The 18635-nt window shown below is 38.1% G+C and overlaps 1 protein-coding gene across 4 annotated transcripts in view; it reads right to left on the bottom strand.

Annotated features, from left to right (window-relative positions):
* Nucleotides 1-18635, bottom strand: part of khdrbs2 (KH domain containing, RNA binding, signal transduction associated 2) — a 61393-nt gene that overhangs the window by 35048 nt on the left and 7710 nt on the right. For all 4 annotated transcript variants that reach the window (XR_011311600.1, XR_011311598.1, XR_011311599.1 and 1 more), the window contains exons 2-3: nucleotides 15041-15168; nucleotides 3143-3259 (exon numbers count right to left, since the gene is read on the bottom strand). Coding sequence is in view for 1 of the 4 variants with exons in the window: in XM_069713928.1 (XP_069570029.1) it covers nucleotides 3143-3259; nucleotides 15041-15168 (245 nt within the window). In the remaining 3 variants the exon portion in view is untranslated. The remainder of the gene's footprint in view (nucleotides 1-3142; nucleotides 3260-15040; nucleotides 15169-18635) is intronic.

Below are 18635 nucleotides of genomic sequence, written 5' to 3' on the forward strand. Positions count from 1 at the left end.
TGTGTCTCGGAGTTGTTTCAGTACTTTGTCACTGAAATGTTTGAGAGACTGTTTAATGCAGGGAGCAGCACACATGTAGCTATGACTTCAGTATGCCTGGCTGTTTAATGAATCAAAATTATTATATGTTATGTTAAACTATATTGATTTTAGGAGCTCAAAGAGAAATTGAAGAAATACATTTTTCTCTAACACTGCAGTGTTTGCTTTGGCTGCTGGGGAAAATGGAAGGAGGACCCTCTGTTTTAAATCTATGACTCAGCACCATGTTAACCACCGTATAGGTGTAATATTGAACATACATAAATCTTATGTGAGAAGGTGAGCCATTCTAATGCAAAATTTCCACATCTGAAATATTACCTTCCTGCTGGGAAACTGGATGAGGTGGCAGAAATGTGCCTTGACAATGTGCTTTTGCTTGTAATGGGACTTTGTTGTTGTGCCTGTCTGACACTGCCAAGACCAGCCGCCCTGAGTGGCAACCGGCCTTTCAGTCCTAACCTTTGGGAGCCACTCTCATCACACGATCTTTTAGACTTTCTCAGACTGTGCACAAAATCAATATCAGTCACAGAAAACACCAGGCTAAATTAGATCATTACGTAGCCATTGTTGCTGAGAGTCAACTGTTTAAGGGTTTATTATTGTCCTCTGTGTTGGCTCAATACGGCATGCTCTTCCTCAGACTGAATTTCTATGTTAGTGACGGGATGTAGTAAATAATAAAAACTCATAATGACTCGTGTCGTGTTCAGTGCAGTATCACAACCTCAGCAGCGCATGCAGTTAAATAAACTATTATGTCGCTGACAGTTATTCACATTTTAGTTCCTCTTTATTTAATTTAACACACTGAAGACAGGTTTTTGTAGCACGAGTAAAGTCAATGGACTTAGTGGCTGTAAGCCAAAATTTTAAACGAACTACTGCACCAGCCAAGGCACATCCAAAAATTTAATAGTAAAGAAACGTCTCAGTGCCTTCAATTGCTGTCAGCTTTCAGCCTCACAATTAGGTCTGAATGGAAATCCATATGTGAGTTATTAAATTCTAATTACAAAACAGTGCAGTTACTGAAGGATTTTTTAGTTTTTTTTAGTTGACCTATCCTAAAGTGAAGACGTCCAGAAGATATTTGGTTAAAACAGCAACTTTCAGTAAAATAAACCTATGATTGGACGCTGGAAAAAACTTATAATTATGGTGCAAAGTATGACAAGCGCAGTTATAAAGTGCATTATGCGAAGCAGGAAGGTAAAAAGTATGAGTGTTTGAATATACAGTTGTACATACAAATAAACTAATATGTTTTCAAGGACAAGAATAAATAGTTTGTATACATTTTTCAGCCAACATGGATGATTGTTGTTATCATCTTTGAACTCTCAAGTTTCTCTTTGACTTGATCATTAATGAAAAGCATTTTTCTTACTTTTGAAAAAAGTAAGAAAGAATCACATGTCTTCATAATTTTTTCATATTTGATGTTTCATCACGCCTTACTAGAGTACCACAAAAGAAGATTTGAGTTTGAAATATAACAGGCATGTGAGGACAGAAACAAAGCAGTACTAACATTGCTGGGTGAGTTTGCTTTCATGTCAGCATGTATGTTCTGTAACGCTACTATTGATTAAAAGATCTGTGATTTAGAGTCTCTTCTTTCCTCACACAGCCCGAACGATGATTGTCAGCGACTGTTCTGGAGTTTAGTCAACTGCAGCGCCTCCATGGAAACTGGAGCAAAGTGCATCAGATTGAAAGATAAACTATGAGCAGCAGTACTATTGATGATCATCAGTTTCTGCTTTAAAGCATGTAAGTATGGAATTTTGTGTGTTTCTGTAAAAATAATTACATGGGTTCTGCTTCAACTGAGAGATTTGTGGGTCTCCAGAGTATATTGGTATATATTGTAATCACGATGGTCTTACATTAGGATCTTGACTTTTCCAGAGTGTAACCCTGCCTCTCGCTCATTGTTAGCTGCTCGTCTCTGTCATGGCTCTCTAACCGATAAATCATGGCTAATGGATGGATCTTAAAAGTAACAATAAATAGTGAAGGATGTCAGGGTCAATATGTGATGTCAGTTTGACCATTTTAAGTACATCAAGCTGTTCATCAATATGTACATGATGGATAAAGCTGTAGAAAACATACTGTATAAATTTAATTTATTTGGAGTTGTGTTTCTGGCCACTGGATGAGTGTAAATCCAAAATGTACTATATTTTCGGCTCTGTTTTTGGTCTCTATCAACGCCAATCTGGAGCTGCTAAATGCTCCGCTGTGTTAATAAGCTGTACAGTAACTGTGTCTATCTACTGTTTGATCTCGAGCAAGTGGTAGACAGTAATGTTTAAGAACTTTGTTTTTGCTCGAAACTGCTGTCTGTTGTAAACAGATGGAAACAGTGAAGCTGCTGCTGAAAGGCTAAACAATACAATGTATACAGAAAAGCTGTTGTAGCTGCAAATTCAGGTGATAATGCTCCGTAAATTCATCTCTACAAGGAAACCCTTCCATATTGTCACACTGTTTTCACGCTGTCACTTCATACATTTTTGTAAAAATATTGATTTCCGTCGCTTTAAAGTCGTCGTGACGGCTTCTTCCCTATTGTACCCTCGACGTGTTCTTGATGTATTGAAATGCAGCTCCAGTTTCACCAAAGTGGTGGTAGGACTGCAAGTCTTTTGTCATGTCAAGATGTGTGAATCAAAGGCTACAGTAATAATAGCAATGTAACTCTATAGCAACACACTGAGACCTGTTAAGAGCATGAACACCAGATCTAGCGGGCTGTCTGCGTACACGCTCGGATAAGTTCGGCTCCGGGGGACCACAAGTCAAAAGGATAAATGGCTTTGGCAAAGAGATTCATTACTTTGCATTCATAATTGACTATTACAGAATATGCTATTAAACAACACAGAAAAAACATTCATATTTTCGCCTACATATGTTTGTCAAATGAAAGCTATTAATTCTACTCTGGGTGTTATTCATCTCAGTTATTGCTCAGATGGTGTTGTGAAAATATTCCACTGTGCTTTGTTGGAATTGAATCTCTGTAAATGTTACTCTTTGACCGGCCAAACAACTATATTTCAACATGAATCGATACCTGTCTTACCTTGCCTTTATCCCTCATGGACCCCTTCCCAAGGATGGACATCTTCACTCCTGTCTCTTCTTGTAATCGTTTCATAGAATTTCCCCGTGGTCCCAGCAGCTTCCCTACAAAATTAAACTGTGACACAGAAGATAAAGGCAATCAGACATCTTCATCAATGTTTCCAACATATGTACTAAGAGGACAAAAACTGAAAAGCTTATTTATATTTGCAGACAAATGTTCCTGCAGCAGACTCTCTCTTTAGGTGTTGGATGTAAAAGGAATTTGATCTTTTAAAGGTATATTATCAATATAATTTCACATTCCTTTCACCATTCATCATGTGAGGAAAAAGCTGTAACATAGCCTCTAATAAATCAATATAATTGTGCTCTGTATGTAGCACATTAAAGGTGAAAGCGACCCTCATCTGCAGCCCGGCATAACATATGTGTCCATCCTTTGCTTGAACTGTGCCCTTACTAGTCATGGATCTTATTGGCGTTTAGGGTCATCCATGTCGTGCTGAGAAAAAAAAAAAAAAAAAAAAAAAGAAACATGGACTGAAACCAATAACGTTGCTGAGACTGTTCCAGAGGTCAGTGCTGAGATAAAGTCAGAAATAATGAGTTTCTTCCCAGTGGGAAATTAAGTAATACTATCCAGATGACAAACTATCAGATTCGAGCCTCGGGGCTCTGACTATCATTTGCCTCTCACTGTGCACCAGCTAGTGTTCATACTGAGAAAAGTAGCTCTGGGTTGTTGCAGGCACAACATTGCTGAGATTAGTGGTGATTAATCTGAGAGGTGAAACTCATAACACAACTGGAGTTAAATGGGTAGTTTCTGAAAAACATACGAGCAGACGATGAGAACAAAGAGAATACATTACAACTTGAAACAAGTATTAAGAGTGTTCGTAGTATCTCACACAATTTTTAATTCTAATACATGTTTTGACTTTCCAAATGCCTGCTGTTGGATGAGACCATAGGAGACCACCTCCGGAGCTGAACAGGTGGTCAGCCGCCCACCACAACACACACAGGCCGACCCTAAAATTATATTAACCTTTTCAAAAAGCAGCCTCTCCCACTGTGAATGTGCAGCTAATAACTGCCCTGCCAGCTGTGTGTGGCTGCTGCAACTTAACTCCAATAACTGCTCACTCAGCTTATTTCATGAACGTCATTAACATCATGAGTGAATGCTACAACCAGGATAGGGAGGTGCCAGGGGACGCAGAGAGATGAATCAAAACAACAAAAAAAAAGCATCCCCACTGTCCTTGCCTGTCCTCTGATCTGAATGATTAAGGCACCTTTCTGGACGCCTTTCTTCACAGGAGTGGCTTTGACAGGACTATCCTATAGCTGGCAGGGAGCTCGGGAGCAGATGGTCATTGCGGTTACATCGGGAATGCGCTCGCTGGGCGGTAGAAGAAGAGTGGCCTGTTTTCATTAAGCTAATGAATGTCTGGAGTCACTCTGCCGCTCCATGGCGAGCAATTTGGGCTTCAGAAAGGGGTACGGTTCAGTGTTAAATGAGGTTTGAAATGATCCTATGTACCCCCTACAGTCTCACCACTGATAACTATGCAGATATTAGAAGGAAGGGTGTTGTGAATGCAACAATTATGCACAAAGACATTTTAGACTGAACAAATATTCAGTGAACAAAATGGCTGCGCTGATCAACTTATTTGTATTTTAGTGTATAACAGTGTAATTTCTAAATGAAGGACACATATTTCATGAGGAACTTTTTTGGAGGATGAATTCTGATATAGTCATCTCTATTTTAATTCTAAAAAGTAATTTTCATATAAAATTCTGTGTTGTGTACCCTTCAAGTTGACAGGGCATAAAGCAGAAGGTGAAGAGGGTTGCGTCGCACTGCACTGATGTGAATCTGCAAACCTGACAATGCAGCTGAGCAAAGCACTTTTCACAAAGACCTCAGTGATTGGGGTCTGTTTCGCAGTTGTACTTTTCAACTAGATTACAATGACATTATTAAAAAAATCTGCAGTGGCCTTGAGAACTCGGTGCACTGCAACGTAAGTAAACACATGCGAATCGACAAAACACAAGCAAACTGAGAAACACATTCACTTGTTTGACAATACAATATGTAACATGACTGAACACAAAGCAAATGCACAATACATGTAAAGTACAGAAGACACGGGAAAACATTTGATCAGGTTTCCCTTGAAAATGTCTTGTTTTGTAACTCAGCTCTGTTTTGTCTTGTATTTGCAGCATGTTTCATTATGTTGCAAATGTGCTGTCAGACTGATGAATGGGCTGCTCAATCTTCTTATGTTTTGCCTCTTTGCATGCATTTCCTTATAGAGGAACCCCACCGATGTTACACAAAGTCTGTTTACAGGCGAGTATCGTTGCGTATGTGAGTCCAATAGTGCTCTAGGCTGCTCTGAGCACTTCCATTATAGTGAATCTGTCAGGTGAGCCCTGCCTCGTTACATGTAACACACATGTATTCTCGTTCTTTATTTGGTTGTGCTTGTTTCATAAATGAGAACAGCTCAGTGACCTTCTTAACAGCCTCTGTGCAACTATGTTCGTAAAGTGTGCAATTTTCATCTCCTCCGTACTTTAATACAAAAAAATGCCAGTGATCTACATGTATCTTCTTGTGGTGACTGACGGAGAGTCACAGATAAATTATTCAAGACGTTAGTCACAAAAGAATCGTCTGTGCATTTGGTAAAAAAAAAAGAATGTTATTTTCCTCTTCACGCTTTTTCGCTGTGGTTGTGTTCGCACCACATGTGAAAACTGGATTTATCTGTGACTGAGGCCTCACAAGGGATTCCTTGTCACCAAGAAGACATGTAAATCAGTGTATAAAATTGTGTCTTCTACAGCGACAGGACTGCAGCAGGAACAATGCACAGCATGTAAAACTCAGAAATCACTGTGACTGACACACCTGGTGTCAGGGATGATCCTGTTGAACTCAAATGTATTGTTAACTTTTATAACTGATGCATAAAGGCATAATGTCAGTCCTTTCCAGAGCTTCATACTGTACACACTGTCACTCTTTTCAGAGGCTTACTGGTGAGAAATTTAGAAGCACACCGACTAATCCTTCAGAAATGGTTTTGCACCTGTAATGCACCACCACCTCCCCGAGCATCAACGTTTTAATATTCATATGGAATTTTTTTTAATGATTTCTGACCATATGTGGCTTACCATATGCATAATGTGAATCAATACTATTGTCTATAAGAGGATGTATTCATTTGATGGAAGAATGATGTTTTTTGAGTGTAGCATTTTGTCTTCATTTCGTACTGTATCATTGTTAACTACAAGGCTGAGGTCCTGAAAACAAAAAAGCATCCTGTCTGAAAGCCAGTGCACCACAAGGGAATATTTTCCATACACTCCAAATAATAATGTTTTGAAAATATATTACACCTTATTGGCTCTATTTTCATGCTGCTAAATTTAAAGTAATCAAGTTCATTACATAAAAAGCTCCATTTAAAGAAGATCAAAGGAGGCAGTCATAAATATATGAAATAAATAATATGAATTAATGCCACCTCAGGACGACTTTATATGCCATACTGGCATGTTTTCATGCTTCAATATGAGGTCCCACAGAGAGCATGAAAATATTGACATTTTGCAACTTGTCAAGGCCCCGCAGCGCTGCATATCTAATAACAAAACAACTTTTCAGCTTCTGGGTCAGAAAAAATCAGGATATGCGGATGTCCTGAGGCACTTACTGCCAGGTTAGCGAGCTGTATTATTGGGGAAGTCCAGGTCCTGTCTGATAGGAGGATTAAAGCCTCAGGTAGAGGTTTATGCTTTAGTGACAGCTAGGGATGACTGAGCTGTGAGCTTGTCGGAGGAGCATGTCCTATCAGCTCCACAGTCATTAAAGAAAGCAGATGAGTTGTTTAGGGTGTGTGTGACAGGGGGATGAATTACTGCTCACCTGGTGAGCTCCTCAGAGAGTATCTGGAGAGGTTTACTGTCAGTGCTGATGCTGATCAGTGGTATCAGATATCAAAGTATAACTCTTGTCTTAATTGTGGTCATAAGGATTTTGACATGTGATGTACTGCACACCGAATGTACCACATATTTAAAACAGTGAAAACAGCTGAAATCCCCCAAAAAGAGGAATAATTGTGAGTTCATTTGCACGAGTTGATCTCACCCTCTTATCTTCAAACATCTATATTGCTAAGAGAAATGTAAATCCTCCCTTTAACATGTAAACCCTGGATGGAAAACAAAACAAAAGGTGACTAACAGAAATGAGCAACCAGAAATGACAAATTAATGCAAAGCCACAAAAGCTGTTGAAGACTGTGAGACTGTTCAAGACCAGATTATGTTTCGCTGTCAGAGCAGCCGCTGCAGTACATAAGTTTCCCGTTAGAACAAAGAGAAAACAATTCATACAATCTGAACTCCTGTCTTGCAATTTTTCAACTTATTGCTTTTAAATGAGACAATGTTGTTTTCGCTTTAAAAAAAAAAAAAAAAAAAAAAAAAACTGAGGCAGAGTTTAACAAATCCTGCGTGTCTCAATTTTGTACTCTGTATACATCACATACAAATCTTGTATGTACTCTAAACTGTTATGGAAACTTGATATACAGCATCAAATGTACTTTTCACTATTGTTATGAGCAAAGTGATTCCGGGCCATAATCAGCTCTGCAATACATCAAACTGCTGTTACAAAAAAAAAACAAGGATTTCATAATTGGAAACATAGAGAAGCCTTAATTGAATTTTTTTTTTTTTTGGCCAACTTTTAAGAGAAGATCCACTTATAAGGTTTCTATGGGACACATTTTAGCATATAGTTGCTTTGCTACATCCAGCAGACTCTGTGCAACATTAGCATGAAACTCAGGCTCTCTAGTTGCTAATTGCGTCTATGTTCACCAGCGATGCTCACTGTCTGCTGTTTGGTAAAGGCAGGTATTGCAGACTGTGTTTATCAGAGGATTTTTGCGAAAGCAGCTGCATGCTGAAAGAAACAAGATTGATGAGAGCTGTGAGAATGAACAAAAAAAAATTAACTTGGGTTTGAAAACCAAATCAATGAGCTGAAAGATGCTAAAATGGTCCGCAGTGCTGAGGGCAAAGCATCTAAAAATCCCCTGTAAGCCAATCAATAGGAGCTTCAACATGACAGCTAGTCATTAGATCCATTTTTATTGATGAGAAAAGTATTAACAAGGAAGCTTGATCTAGCTAACCATTAGGCACAATTGGCTTTATATTTCTCTGGCTGTGTTGCTCCTCCCTGCATGTTGTGCACTTGATTATGAGACAATAGTGTCAATCAACAACACACGACAATTTGTGCTGCATGCTGAAATTTATTTGAATTTGTCCCGTTTCCAAAGTGAACTCCCTACATACTGAAAAATATGTCAGCACAAAGCTGTGACACAGTACACTCAGACGGATTTTTATCTGTTTTATAACTCATGAGCAGCATTGTGCCAGACAAAGTCATCACACAAACATTGACTCCGTGGGATCCCGAAGTGGAGTTGTGATGCTATCATACAAGTGCTTAATTTTGATGCACGCTCTGTACTCCCTGTACTGTGTTCAGTACTTATCTAAGCAAAACACCTTTCCACACGATAGGCCATTCTTTGGGACACTGACATCTCCGGCCAGACAAAAATGGGATTTCTGTACGGGTAGAGCTGCAACGGCTGCACTATTCAAAGGTCACAATAAACCAGGACTGATAAGCTCAGAACTGTGGCATCCACATGGACAAAATACAATTTAATGTGTTGTAGGATGTGCATGTACCTGCAGAGAGGTACCTGTGGTTTAAACATGACAAAAACAGATCAAATCAAATTTATTCTAATTAGAGCACATAGACATTTTTTTTTGGTGACATTGTCATATATTCACATTTGCAGAGTCCCAGCACTGGACTCAAACTAGGCGACAGTGTCAGTCATTGAAAATCCATTTCATGTCCCAAGGTTAAGAGATGCTAATCAGCTGTCTCATCAAACAGCACAGGATGAATTCTAGTGATGATGAAAATGACTCTGCTGATTATCTTAATCAAATTTTTTTCTGAGTAAATAGTAATCTTAAGAGTTTGATCTTAAGACTTTCATAAGCAGCCTGTGTGAGAATCAGTAGTTTACATATCTAAACAGGTGCAGTCCTATTCTCCTGTTCATCGAGAACAACCGTGTTTACAGGTTTCTTCCCCTTTTTGGAGAAGATTAATAATAATTAAAAAAAAGTGTTGGTGAGGTCAATGCTTCAGTGTCAAATGTCTTTATTTTTACAGGCTGTAAAACAACAAAAAAACCTCGTAGATTTTACAGAGAGCGGTGCACAAAAACACACAAGTCATCCCCTGTGAATGATGCATACAGCCGGGGCCAATCTGTAACAACATGCTTCATCACAATAGATTGGTGGTATAGCAGCTGCAGCCTGATTCCTGCAGCTTACACATGTTCCTGCACAGTTTCATCAAAATTAAGTAGGTATTTTTATAGTATATATCGACATACAGTGGAGGGAAGTAAGCTGCTCATACTTTCCTTGAGTATTTTTCCAGGACTTCTACTAATATTGTACTTATTGACTATAATAATTTAACAGATGAACCAAAGCATTATGACCACTTACAGATTAAAGGAATAATTATCTTGTAAAAATGGTACATGTTAAGATCTGGTATTGATTAAAAGGCAAGTGAAGTAGTCCCATCAACTCCCAACTTAAGCATCTGCTGGTAATGCTTTGGAGCAAGATACTACAGGGTCGCCTGGAGGTCTTGCATCTGCGGTCAAAGCTGTTTTAACAATCATGCAATGGAAAATGATCAGGATTTGGTTCAGTGTAGTTTATCAGTTTGTAAAATACAACACATAAAAGTACCCAGCAGTATATTGAGTAGTAAAAATAGGTTCCACCTTCACCTGCTACATTAAAGTACATCTTAGCCAACCTAATGAGTCAATTGTCATCCACTAATGTAGAAATAAACTGCATAAAGCATACTTTTAATGGAACAATTTTTTGATAATCCTACTATACTTTTATACTTTTAGTATTTAAAATATAACTATTTCTGCTTAAATACATTATTTGAATGCGGCAAAATAGTAAAAGCATGGGTCAAATTTTTGTGCAAAAATGTTCCTTGTTTAGCTTTGCATTGAAGAACTTCCAATTAATTTGAGATGCTAAAAGTACATATAGTATTACTAAGAAAGTCTGATGTGAAAGTTGAAATGTACTATTTGATTAGATTCTTTCTAAGTTGTGATTGTGGAGGGATTCTTTGTAAAATAATGAAACGTGAAAAACGTTATGTGCTGGGGCTGACGGTCAGGCTTACCTGCAATTTCTCCTCTTAGCTGCAGCCCACTTCAAATGTTTAATTACTGGCTACTGTTAAATCTATAACTGTGACAAACTGTGTCACAATAGACTCAAATGTATTTTTAGCTCTGTTTGCTATTCATTGCAATATAAGCATCGCCCCTGCTATGTGAAAACAGTAAATGAAAAATGCTGTGTGGTCACCAAATGTATGGTATTGTCTGCAGATGCTTTTATATCTTAAATGTGGCTCTGTATCCACTAACATGCATGTCATGGGAAGTTGTGTGCTTCAGTCCCTTGCTTTGTGGCATTGTTACATACTTGATCAACCCTGCAGCGTCTTAGCAATTATATTATTTATGAGCCTGCGGTTTAGTATCATCAGTGCTATGGTACAGAAACAATGAAATTACACAGGCACTACAGAACAGCACCAAACAGGCCTTTTTACTCCACAGACATTTTACTGGTCAAAGCAGGAGAAGCAATGGTGGAACTAAAAGCATTAATGAGGACTTGCATCACTATTAACAACCCCGGTGCTTTTCCTGCTATGACAGGTCAAAGTGTTTACAGTGCAAACGACCCATAATATGTGTCTGCCAGTGTGCCATATGGAGTGATTTCATCATTACTGGTTGTTTCACTGATATTAACCTTCCATGCGTGACATTGGCTAATCCGAAACCATGCAGAAGAATTCTCCCAAGTAATAATTTAATTACTTTACATTTAATTACTGTGCAGCAGGATGGCAGCTGTAAGCTCGGATGAACACTGTAAGAATGATGAAATCCCAGAGAACACATTTATGGCACTTTAAGTTTTGCTCTTCCACCAATGACACCACGTCAAACTGGACATTATTAAATACTTGACATGAGAAAATAACTGGGACATATGTAAAAGTTTCACTGTGAAGTACAATAAAGATAATCAGTTTGTTCCTCTCTGCAAAGCCAGTCAAATATATTGATCAGGGAGCTCTGTCGTGCACTGTGTAGCCATAATGTACAAGCATTTTTTACAGTAGTTAAATCCACCATTAATATTCATCTTTCCAAGACAAAAATGTATTTTTTTAAAAGCCATAAAGAAACCCAATACAACAATATCTATTTTTGCAGGTGTTGCGCAGTAATATTTGTAATTCATATCATGTATGGAACACATCTAAGTTTAGTAAGTGTCTTAAATCTGTTCAGGACGGTGAAGTGTTTGCTGTATGCTCATGTTTCCCAGCCTTGCTTGACTTTTTTTGTTTTTCTCATCCTCTTTGCGGCGTGTGCACTCGATCAAAGAGCTGCTTCATATGGCTAATTATCATTAAGTAAAAGTGCAGTGTTACCAAGATGTTTAAGATAGTGACACTGCAGTCTTGTGGGGTGCTGACTGTGCAATTAGGTCACAGAAGCTGTTGTTGGACAATTGCTTTGTCCCTCGGGACTGCAGCATTGCTTACTTTGCAGAGCTGGCACTATTACGTTCATTATAGACAAGGTAGAACCGGGATTTTGAGCCTGTATCAGTGATTTTTTTTTGTTTTGTTTATGATCAAGAAAATGCTTTTATATCTCTGTTATATATCTCAGCAGTTTTCTGGTTTTCTTGACTCCAAGCTCCACTTCATTAACCATCTAGTGAGAAGTTGAATTGCACTTGGTACACCGAGTGAATGCAATTGACCAGCAGGTACAAGCCAGACTCTATCAACAAAAAAATTATTTTACTTCTAATCTGTTATCTCCAAGAAGAAAATAAGAAGTTTCCACAGAATCAGTATGTTTGACAGAGACAGTATTGCCTTTTGATTTGATTTTCTGAACCGATCAATGCCTATAGAACGACTATACACAGCACTGCTTCTCGTCTGTCCTAACCCTTACACACAGATTAAAGGATGAACCAAACTTTTTAAATTCCTCAACTATGTTGACTAATTTTGCACACATAAGTATGTGTGCTATAAATGAAAAGAAAATTCACAGTAATGAGTGAAAAATGGTGTAATTTGGACAGTTAATGGGGGAGAAACAGAGGTACAGAGATACATCTCTGAGTCACTGTGGGTCTTTTTTTCCCAGGAAACTGGCTACATTGGCATTTTTTTATAGATTTAAAATCTATTTAATAGAGTGAGGAGTTCCTGAGCAAGACTTAATTACCTTCTCAACACTGACCTGAGGAGGAAATAGCAAATTGATTTCTATGGAGGGTCCTATGGGGCTCACTGGACTAAAGTACAATACCTCTGCTCCTAAGATGCAGTTTAAAGTTCTTCTGCCCTCCTGACATCTTCTATTCTCTAGTCTTTCTCTAATAAGACACACAAAAGCAGTTAACTACTTTTAAACATCATATGATAGTTAAGTGTTGTATGCATCAAACTGTTTTATATCAAAAGAGAAACAAAATTGGTGCCGTATGTTCCCTCAAGAAATAACTACAAATCATGAAAGATGTCTGTAGAGTTTATTCAACACAGACTGAAAAATGGACACCAGCTGGGATTTGTTGAAGACTTCCCTTCCATTACTCCCCTCACTGAGCATTCATATAAACAGCAACAATAAGTATATGTTTGAGATTTCAGGAGAAGAGAGCTGTGCAGATGATAGACCTTATGTGATGGTGCTGCTTCAGAGAGGAAGGAAACCCTGCACAGTGGGAGGTGCTGGTTTTGTCACAGCAAAACAAATTTGGTGGACAGAAGTTTTAAAGAATTTGCAACAATCCCCCCCCCCCCCGCCCACACACACACACAAAAAAAAAAAAGATGCTTCAACAAAAAAAGTGAAATGAAGAGAAATTACTGAGATTTGGAAATAAACAGGATTTTTTTTTTTTTCCTTCTAGCATACAGAAAATGTGGCATAGATGGTGAAGAAGTACTAGAAACTGGGACTCATTACAACAACACAGATATGCCATGTTAAAATTGATATTACCCAAGGATGCCAAGTATGTTAGATAACGATAATGTATCTTTATTTTCATTAGACTGTTGTAATGGAAAGCAGCTGAGAGGTGGCGAATATCAGTTAACTACTTGATAAATCAGTCTTGTCATACATTTGAAAATGAATAATACATATATTTTGATACAAATGGTCTGATTAAAAAATAATAATAACAAAAAAACTAGCTACACAGATTATGGACTAATTGAAATTTTCCACACTTACTCGACCAGTCACTTAACTGAACAAAATGAGTGACAACCTGTATTATGTAAATGTAAGGTGGACAAAGAAATGGGGTAAATGACAAAGAAAAAAGGCAATAATTAGCAGAAATAAATACATTACTTGAATGAAATGTATTCATGCCTGTTGCAGGAATGTGTGAGTATAAGGGTAGTGGATCTGTCCTGGATTGCAGTGGCAGTAAAGCCATTTGGTTCTCCTCAAGCAGCTGTGTGTTGTTATTTAGCTGCCTGATGGAGCAGCCTCATTAGGCTGCATTTCAGACTTTGTCAGTACTGACATTGCTTAACTCAGAATAGCGAGCGCCATGTCATACAGTGATTTATGGTTACTTTTCTTCACTGTACCCTTGGGTGCTTTAGTCGACTGAAAACTTTGGGTTTTGATGACTACATCAAAATAAACAGACGCTCTCTAGTGACTTTCTATAAGCCCGTTTCAGGCTTTCAGGCTCAGGATTTTCAGTGCAAAAAGTATTTGTGAGCAGGTGAAGCCAACCATAGAGATCACATACTAAAAGGCTTCATCCACCAACTGACAACTAAAATCAAGGAAACAATTTCCCACACAAACAAGCTCCGTTTTTAAAACGGAAAAAGCTCATTTAATTTTTTTCCTTATTTTATTATTGCCTCTTTAAAGCACTTTGACCTACCTTGTGTCTGAATGGTGCTAATATACAGTAAATACGAGTCCTCCTCCAAAAATGTACTCCATAGATCTTTTGCGCAAGCAGTGTAATATGACCAACAGCTAAAATTTTTAAGTGAGGCTACCTCTTGTTTTCTTATAAATAACAACAATTTGGTGTCCTGGAGATGTGACGCAGTTTAGATGACATCCATACAATATTGGAGTTGGGGCAGGTGGGTTGGGTGGATGGTTCGATTCAACTTGAGTGCAGGAAACTGATGTTACCTTATATTTTGAAACCACATTTCCTGTTACCATGACAATTAAATTGCATAACTTTTAGGAAGTAGTAGTGACACACTTCAAATCATCATTTAAATCCAAACCCTTACCTTTTCCTAACCCTAATCAAGTGGTTTTCATACTTAAACCCAACCAGTTGCGCAAATATCGGAAACATTCTAGCAGGTCGTATTTGAAGGAACAAGCAACCTATGAGATCGTATGGGTTGTCTTGCTTTATTCCTCTTGCATCCTCTTGCCTTGAGGTTTAATGATCTGGTCATTTTGAATTAAAGACTGCAAACCACAAGCAGCGAGTTTTTATAAACAAAAATAAAATATAGGAGCCTGTAGAAGTGCGGTAGGTTTTTAGTCTAAGACATGGTGGTTATGTCTCTTACCTTTGGATACTGTTGGACTGGAATGAGGACTCTTTCGGACAGCTTGATATTTTTATTGCTGATAATATCTAGGTATTTCTTCGTGTCCCCATCTTTTCTCAGTTCATCACCTTCATACTTCTCAATCTCTGCAGAAAAAACAAAATGAGAAACACAGATGAGAAGATAATTAGTTTGTTATGTAACTGAAAAAAACATCAGTCAACATCTTCCAGTTTTGGAGCAAACAGCAGCCTGACAACCAGAGAATGTAAAGTTAGGCTGGGCACACGTTAGGTGAAATCTAACTATGCATTGCATCATACAAGAAATATTTTGCTGACTATTTTGTGTCTCAGCTGTAAATATGCTCACGTTGCACACTTAATGATATGAGATTATCCCACTGACTCCCAATACATCCTTTTACATCAGGCCCTGTAATCTCATGATCCAGTAATTCCAATCAAAATAACAACAGAAGCAAACAGTCACAGTCAGCTCACTGTGCCTCACTTCACTACAAACTCAGCTCTCGTGGGCTGTCAGCAGTCTCTGATCCCCACACGGCACAGGATTTAAGCAGATGTCGGATTAAACCTAGAAAATGTTTGATATTATCGGCTAAAAGCCATTTGGGGCGTTTAAGATTACATCTGTGAACTCTCATATTAAGATCCTATTTGCAGATCATTGGCTTCAATCAAACTGCACTATTTCTACTTACAATTTGCAAAATGGGCAAATTTCATGCAAATTGGCCCAATTGTCATCTTGTGTGTCCCCAGCCTTATTGCAATAAAATGAGGGATGAGAGGTGGATATTAGCTGTCCAGCTCACTGTATCAGTCTCACAGGAGCAGCACCGTCCCTGAACACCCTCAACAAGGATGTTTTGACTGTATTTTTACGGCACTTGAGCTGAAACACTCAGTAGGTTAGAGGCTTTGAGAAATTAAGTTGTTCACCTGGTGTGGATTCTCCTGTATGGATAAATATCAACAACTATCACCCCACAACATGCTTGCTGGATAGTAAATGATAGACATGAAGAAGAAAGACAACAAGTCACAGACTGCTCTTGAGCTGCTGTCCTGAAAGTCGAGAGTTAATCGAGACTGGAGCACTTCACCTTTATGTGAGCTGTGAAGAGTCGATGGACAAACCTGTGAGGTTAAAAAATCTCTGGCTCCTTTCATGTTTTACTATGAATAAGTCATGTTTTTAATTAGAATTGATGCATTTCGGTTGTTTTGTAAATTTAGTAAGAAAGCAACAAAGGAAGGAGGTTGACGACAGGGAGAAATATGTCCTAATAAGTCACTAAATCCACTTTAAAATCCATGTTAAATGTCTCTGAATTTGACCTACTGGAAATCTGTAGCTCTGACTTAATGATCCCCGGCTATAATCAATCATTAGTAGCTATAGTGTATTCCATTTTAAGGATTTGTTTCTACATTTCTATGAATTCAAGGTTGCTTGTTTTTGCTGTTGTGTGTAAAATCGTAAAGACCAAAATCCAACAGCTTGAAATGAGACGATTTCTTCCAGCACTACACAAGCTCTCTGATTGTGCCTGATTGTCCGAGGAAGATCATTTAAATTGCTCCATGCTGTCTCTACTTTTTGGCAGTTTCTCTCCGACAACTCTCACCAAAGCTGCAAAACTGTCTCAAAATCTAAGTTCATCTAAATGGTGCACATAAATGTGAAAAATGTATTTTATACTAGCATATGTCGGAGCCAGTGCCAGATGTGAGAGCCTTAGCTCTTTTTTTTTTTTTTTTATAGTAGGAGGAAGAGTTTTGTTTGTTGCTTTTAAGGAGGTCTTTTTGGAGCTTCTGAAATACTACACTTGTATTTGTATCAAGTACACATCAAAAGCATGCATAAGGGTATTTTCCCATGTCCCACTGAGTCTGTAATGGGAAGAGTTAGATCATGTGAACCAAGTGAACTGGGTAATGCTCACCCAGACCACCATCGCCTGCCACTGGGAACAGACTGTGCCTGAAACCTCTTGTTGAAATCACAGGTAAACAGCCAGAAAGAACCCTCCAACCTTTTATTCCCATCAACACAGCTGATTCACACCTCCTCATGTGACACTTTACACAAGACGAGTGACCCTGGATAGCAGGAGCTTACAAAATGTGCCTTTTAAAAATAGCATTTTGCCTGAGGAGAAAAATGAAACATAACCCGTGGTGTGCAAACACATGCATAGTTTAAACTTGCTTCACTTTACATACAGCTGAAAATATAAATACAGCGCACAGAATTTACATAAGTAGGCAATGTGTTTTTAGCTGCGAGACACTCGGGATGTCAGTCAGTCTCCCATTCTGATCCAGACAGAAATATTTCAACAACTGTTGAATGGATTGTCAATATATTTGGTACACATGTTCATGGTTAATGTGAAAAATGAATTGGAGTAACTTGTGATCCCATTTGATAAAACAATACTCTTTCTAATAATTTTATGACTACAAAACAACTGACATTCTCATCAGCTGTACTTTGTGTTTAGTTCTTGTTCACAAATGGTAGCATGCTGATGGTCAACATGTTAAACGTTATCTGTTAATCCTCAGCATGTTAGCACTGCCAATGCAGAGCATCTTAAAATGATTAAAACTAATTTACTTTAAAGCTGTCTGTGCCTAATAGACCCTTAATGAGCTGTTAGCATAGCTGTCATGAGACTGTCCTTCTGAGAAGAACCAAAGGTTAGCTTAGGTTAGGTAGTTACTTTATTAATCCCCGAGGGGAAATTTTTTCACTACTGCAGCATACAGAAGCAATAAGATAATAATAGAACAATAGAAAAGCAATAAAATAGCAGTAAAAAAATATAAAATATAAAATGCACAGTATATACAGTACAGTATATATCTATATATATTATAATACAAACAACCAAGAAACACAGACAACAGTGTTATTGTTATGTGATGGATTTTGCCAGAGGTGAGTTATTGTACAGTCCAAAGCACCAGTTGTTTTAACAAATGAGCCAAAACATCATATGTTTGCATTCAGGTGACAAAGTCCTCCAGAGAGTGTGATGTTGTAGACAAAAAGTCCACATGCAGAGGAGTTTTGGGTGGATGGATGGGTCAACAAAAACATTGTTTTGGTCATCTAAGAGAGCACATTTTCACGTGTGTCTGTTCATTAAGTGCTTTTGGATTTAAAAGTGCTTTTGGTGCTCATTGTTATCCTTAGCTCCAGATTTAATCAAGGATGTATAGTTATTGATATCCTCAAAGATTAGTTCTGGAATTCTGCATGTTCAATAGATGGTTTTTTTCTGACACGTTTCTCTTTCAAGTTTTCATTTTGTCTGAATGAAGTAATGGTATTTTTATTGCCCATAAAGATGATTGTACTCCAGAACAGTGAGTAAAGGGAAACACCTTTATTCTGGTTTACAGTCTGTAAGTGAAAAGAGGAAGAGACAGAGAATGAGAGAGGGAATGAGAAAGAAAAGGAGGAAAATTAGCTTACAATGTGTAAATCCGGAGAAAAGTGCACACTGGTATCGTCTTTGTCAAATATGTGTTAAGAAGCGGCAGGAGCCTAAAGATCAGAGAAGCGAGAATGTGCT

This window comes from Brachyistius frenatus, unplaced genomic scaffold, assembly GCF_029030835.1.
Source record: "Brachyistius frenatus isolate BFR_SWC_R1_liver_20210118 unplaced genomic scaffold, ASM2903083v1 Contig_124, whole genome shotgun sequence".
NCBI lineage: Eukaryota > Metazoa > Chordata > Actinopteri > Embiotocidae > Brachyistius > Brachyistius frenatus.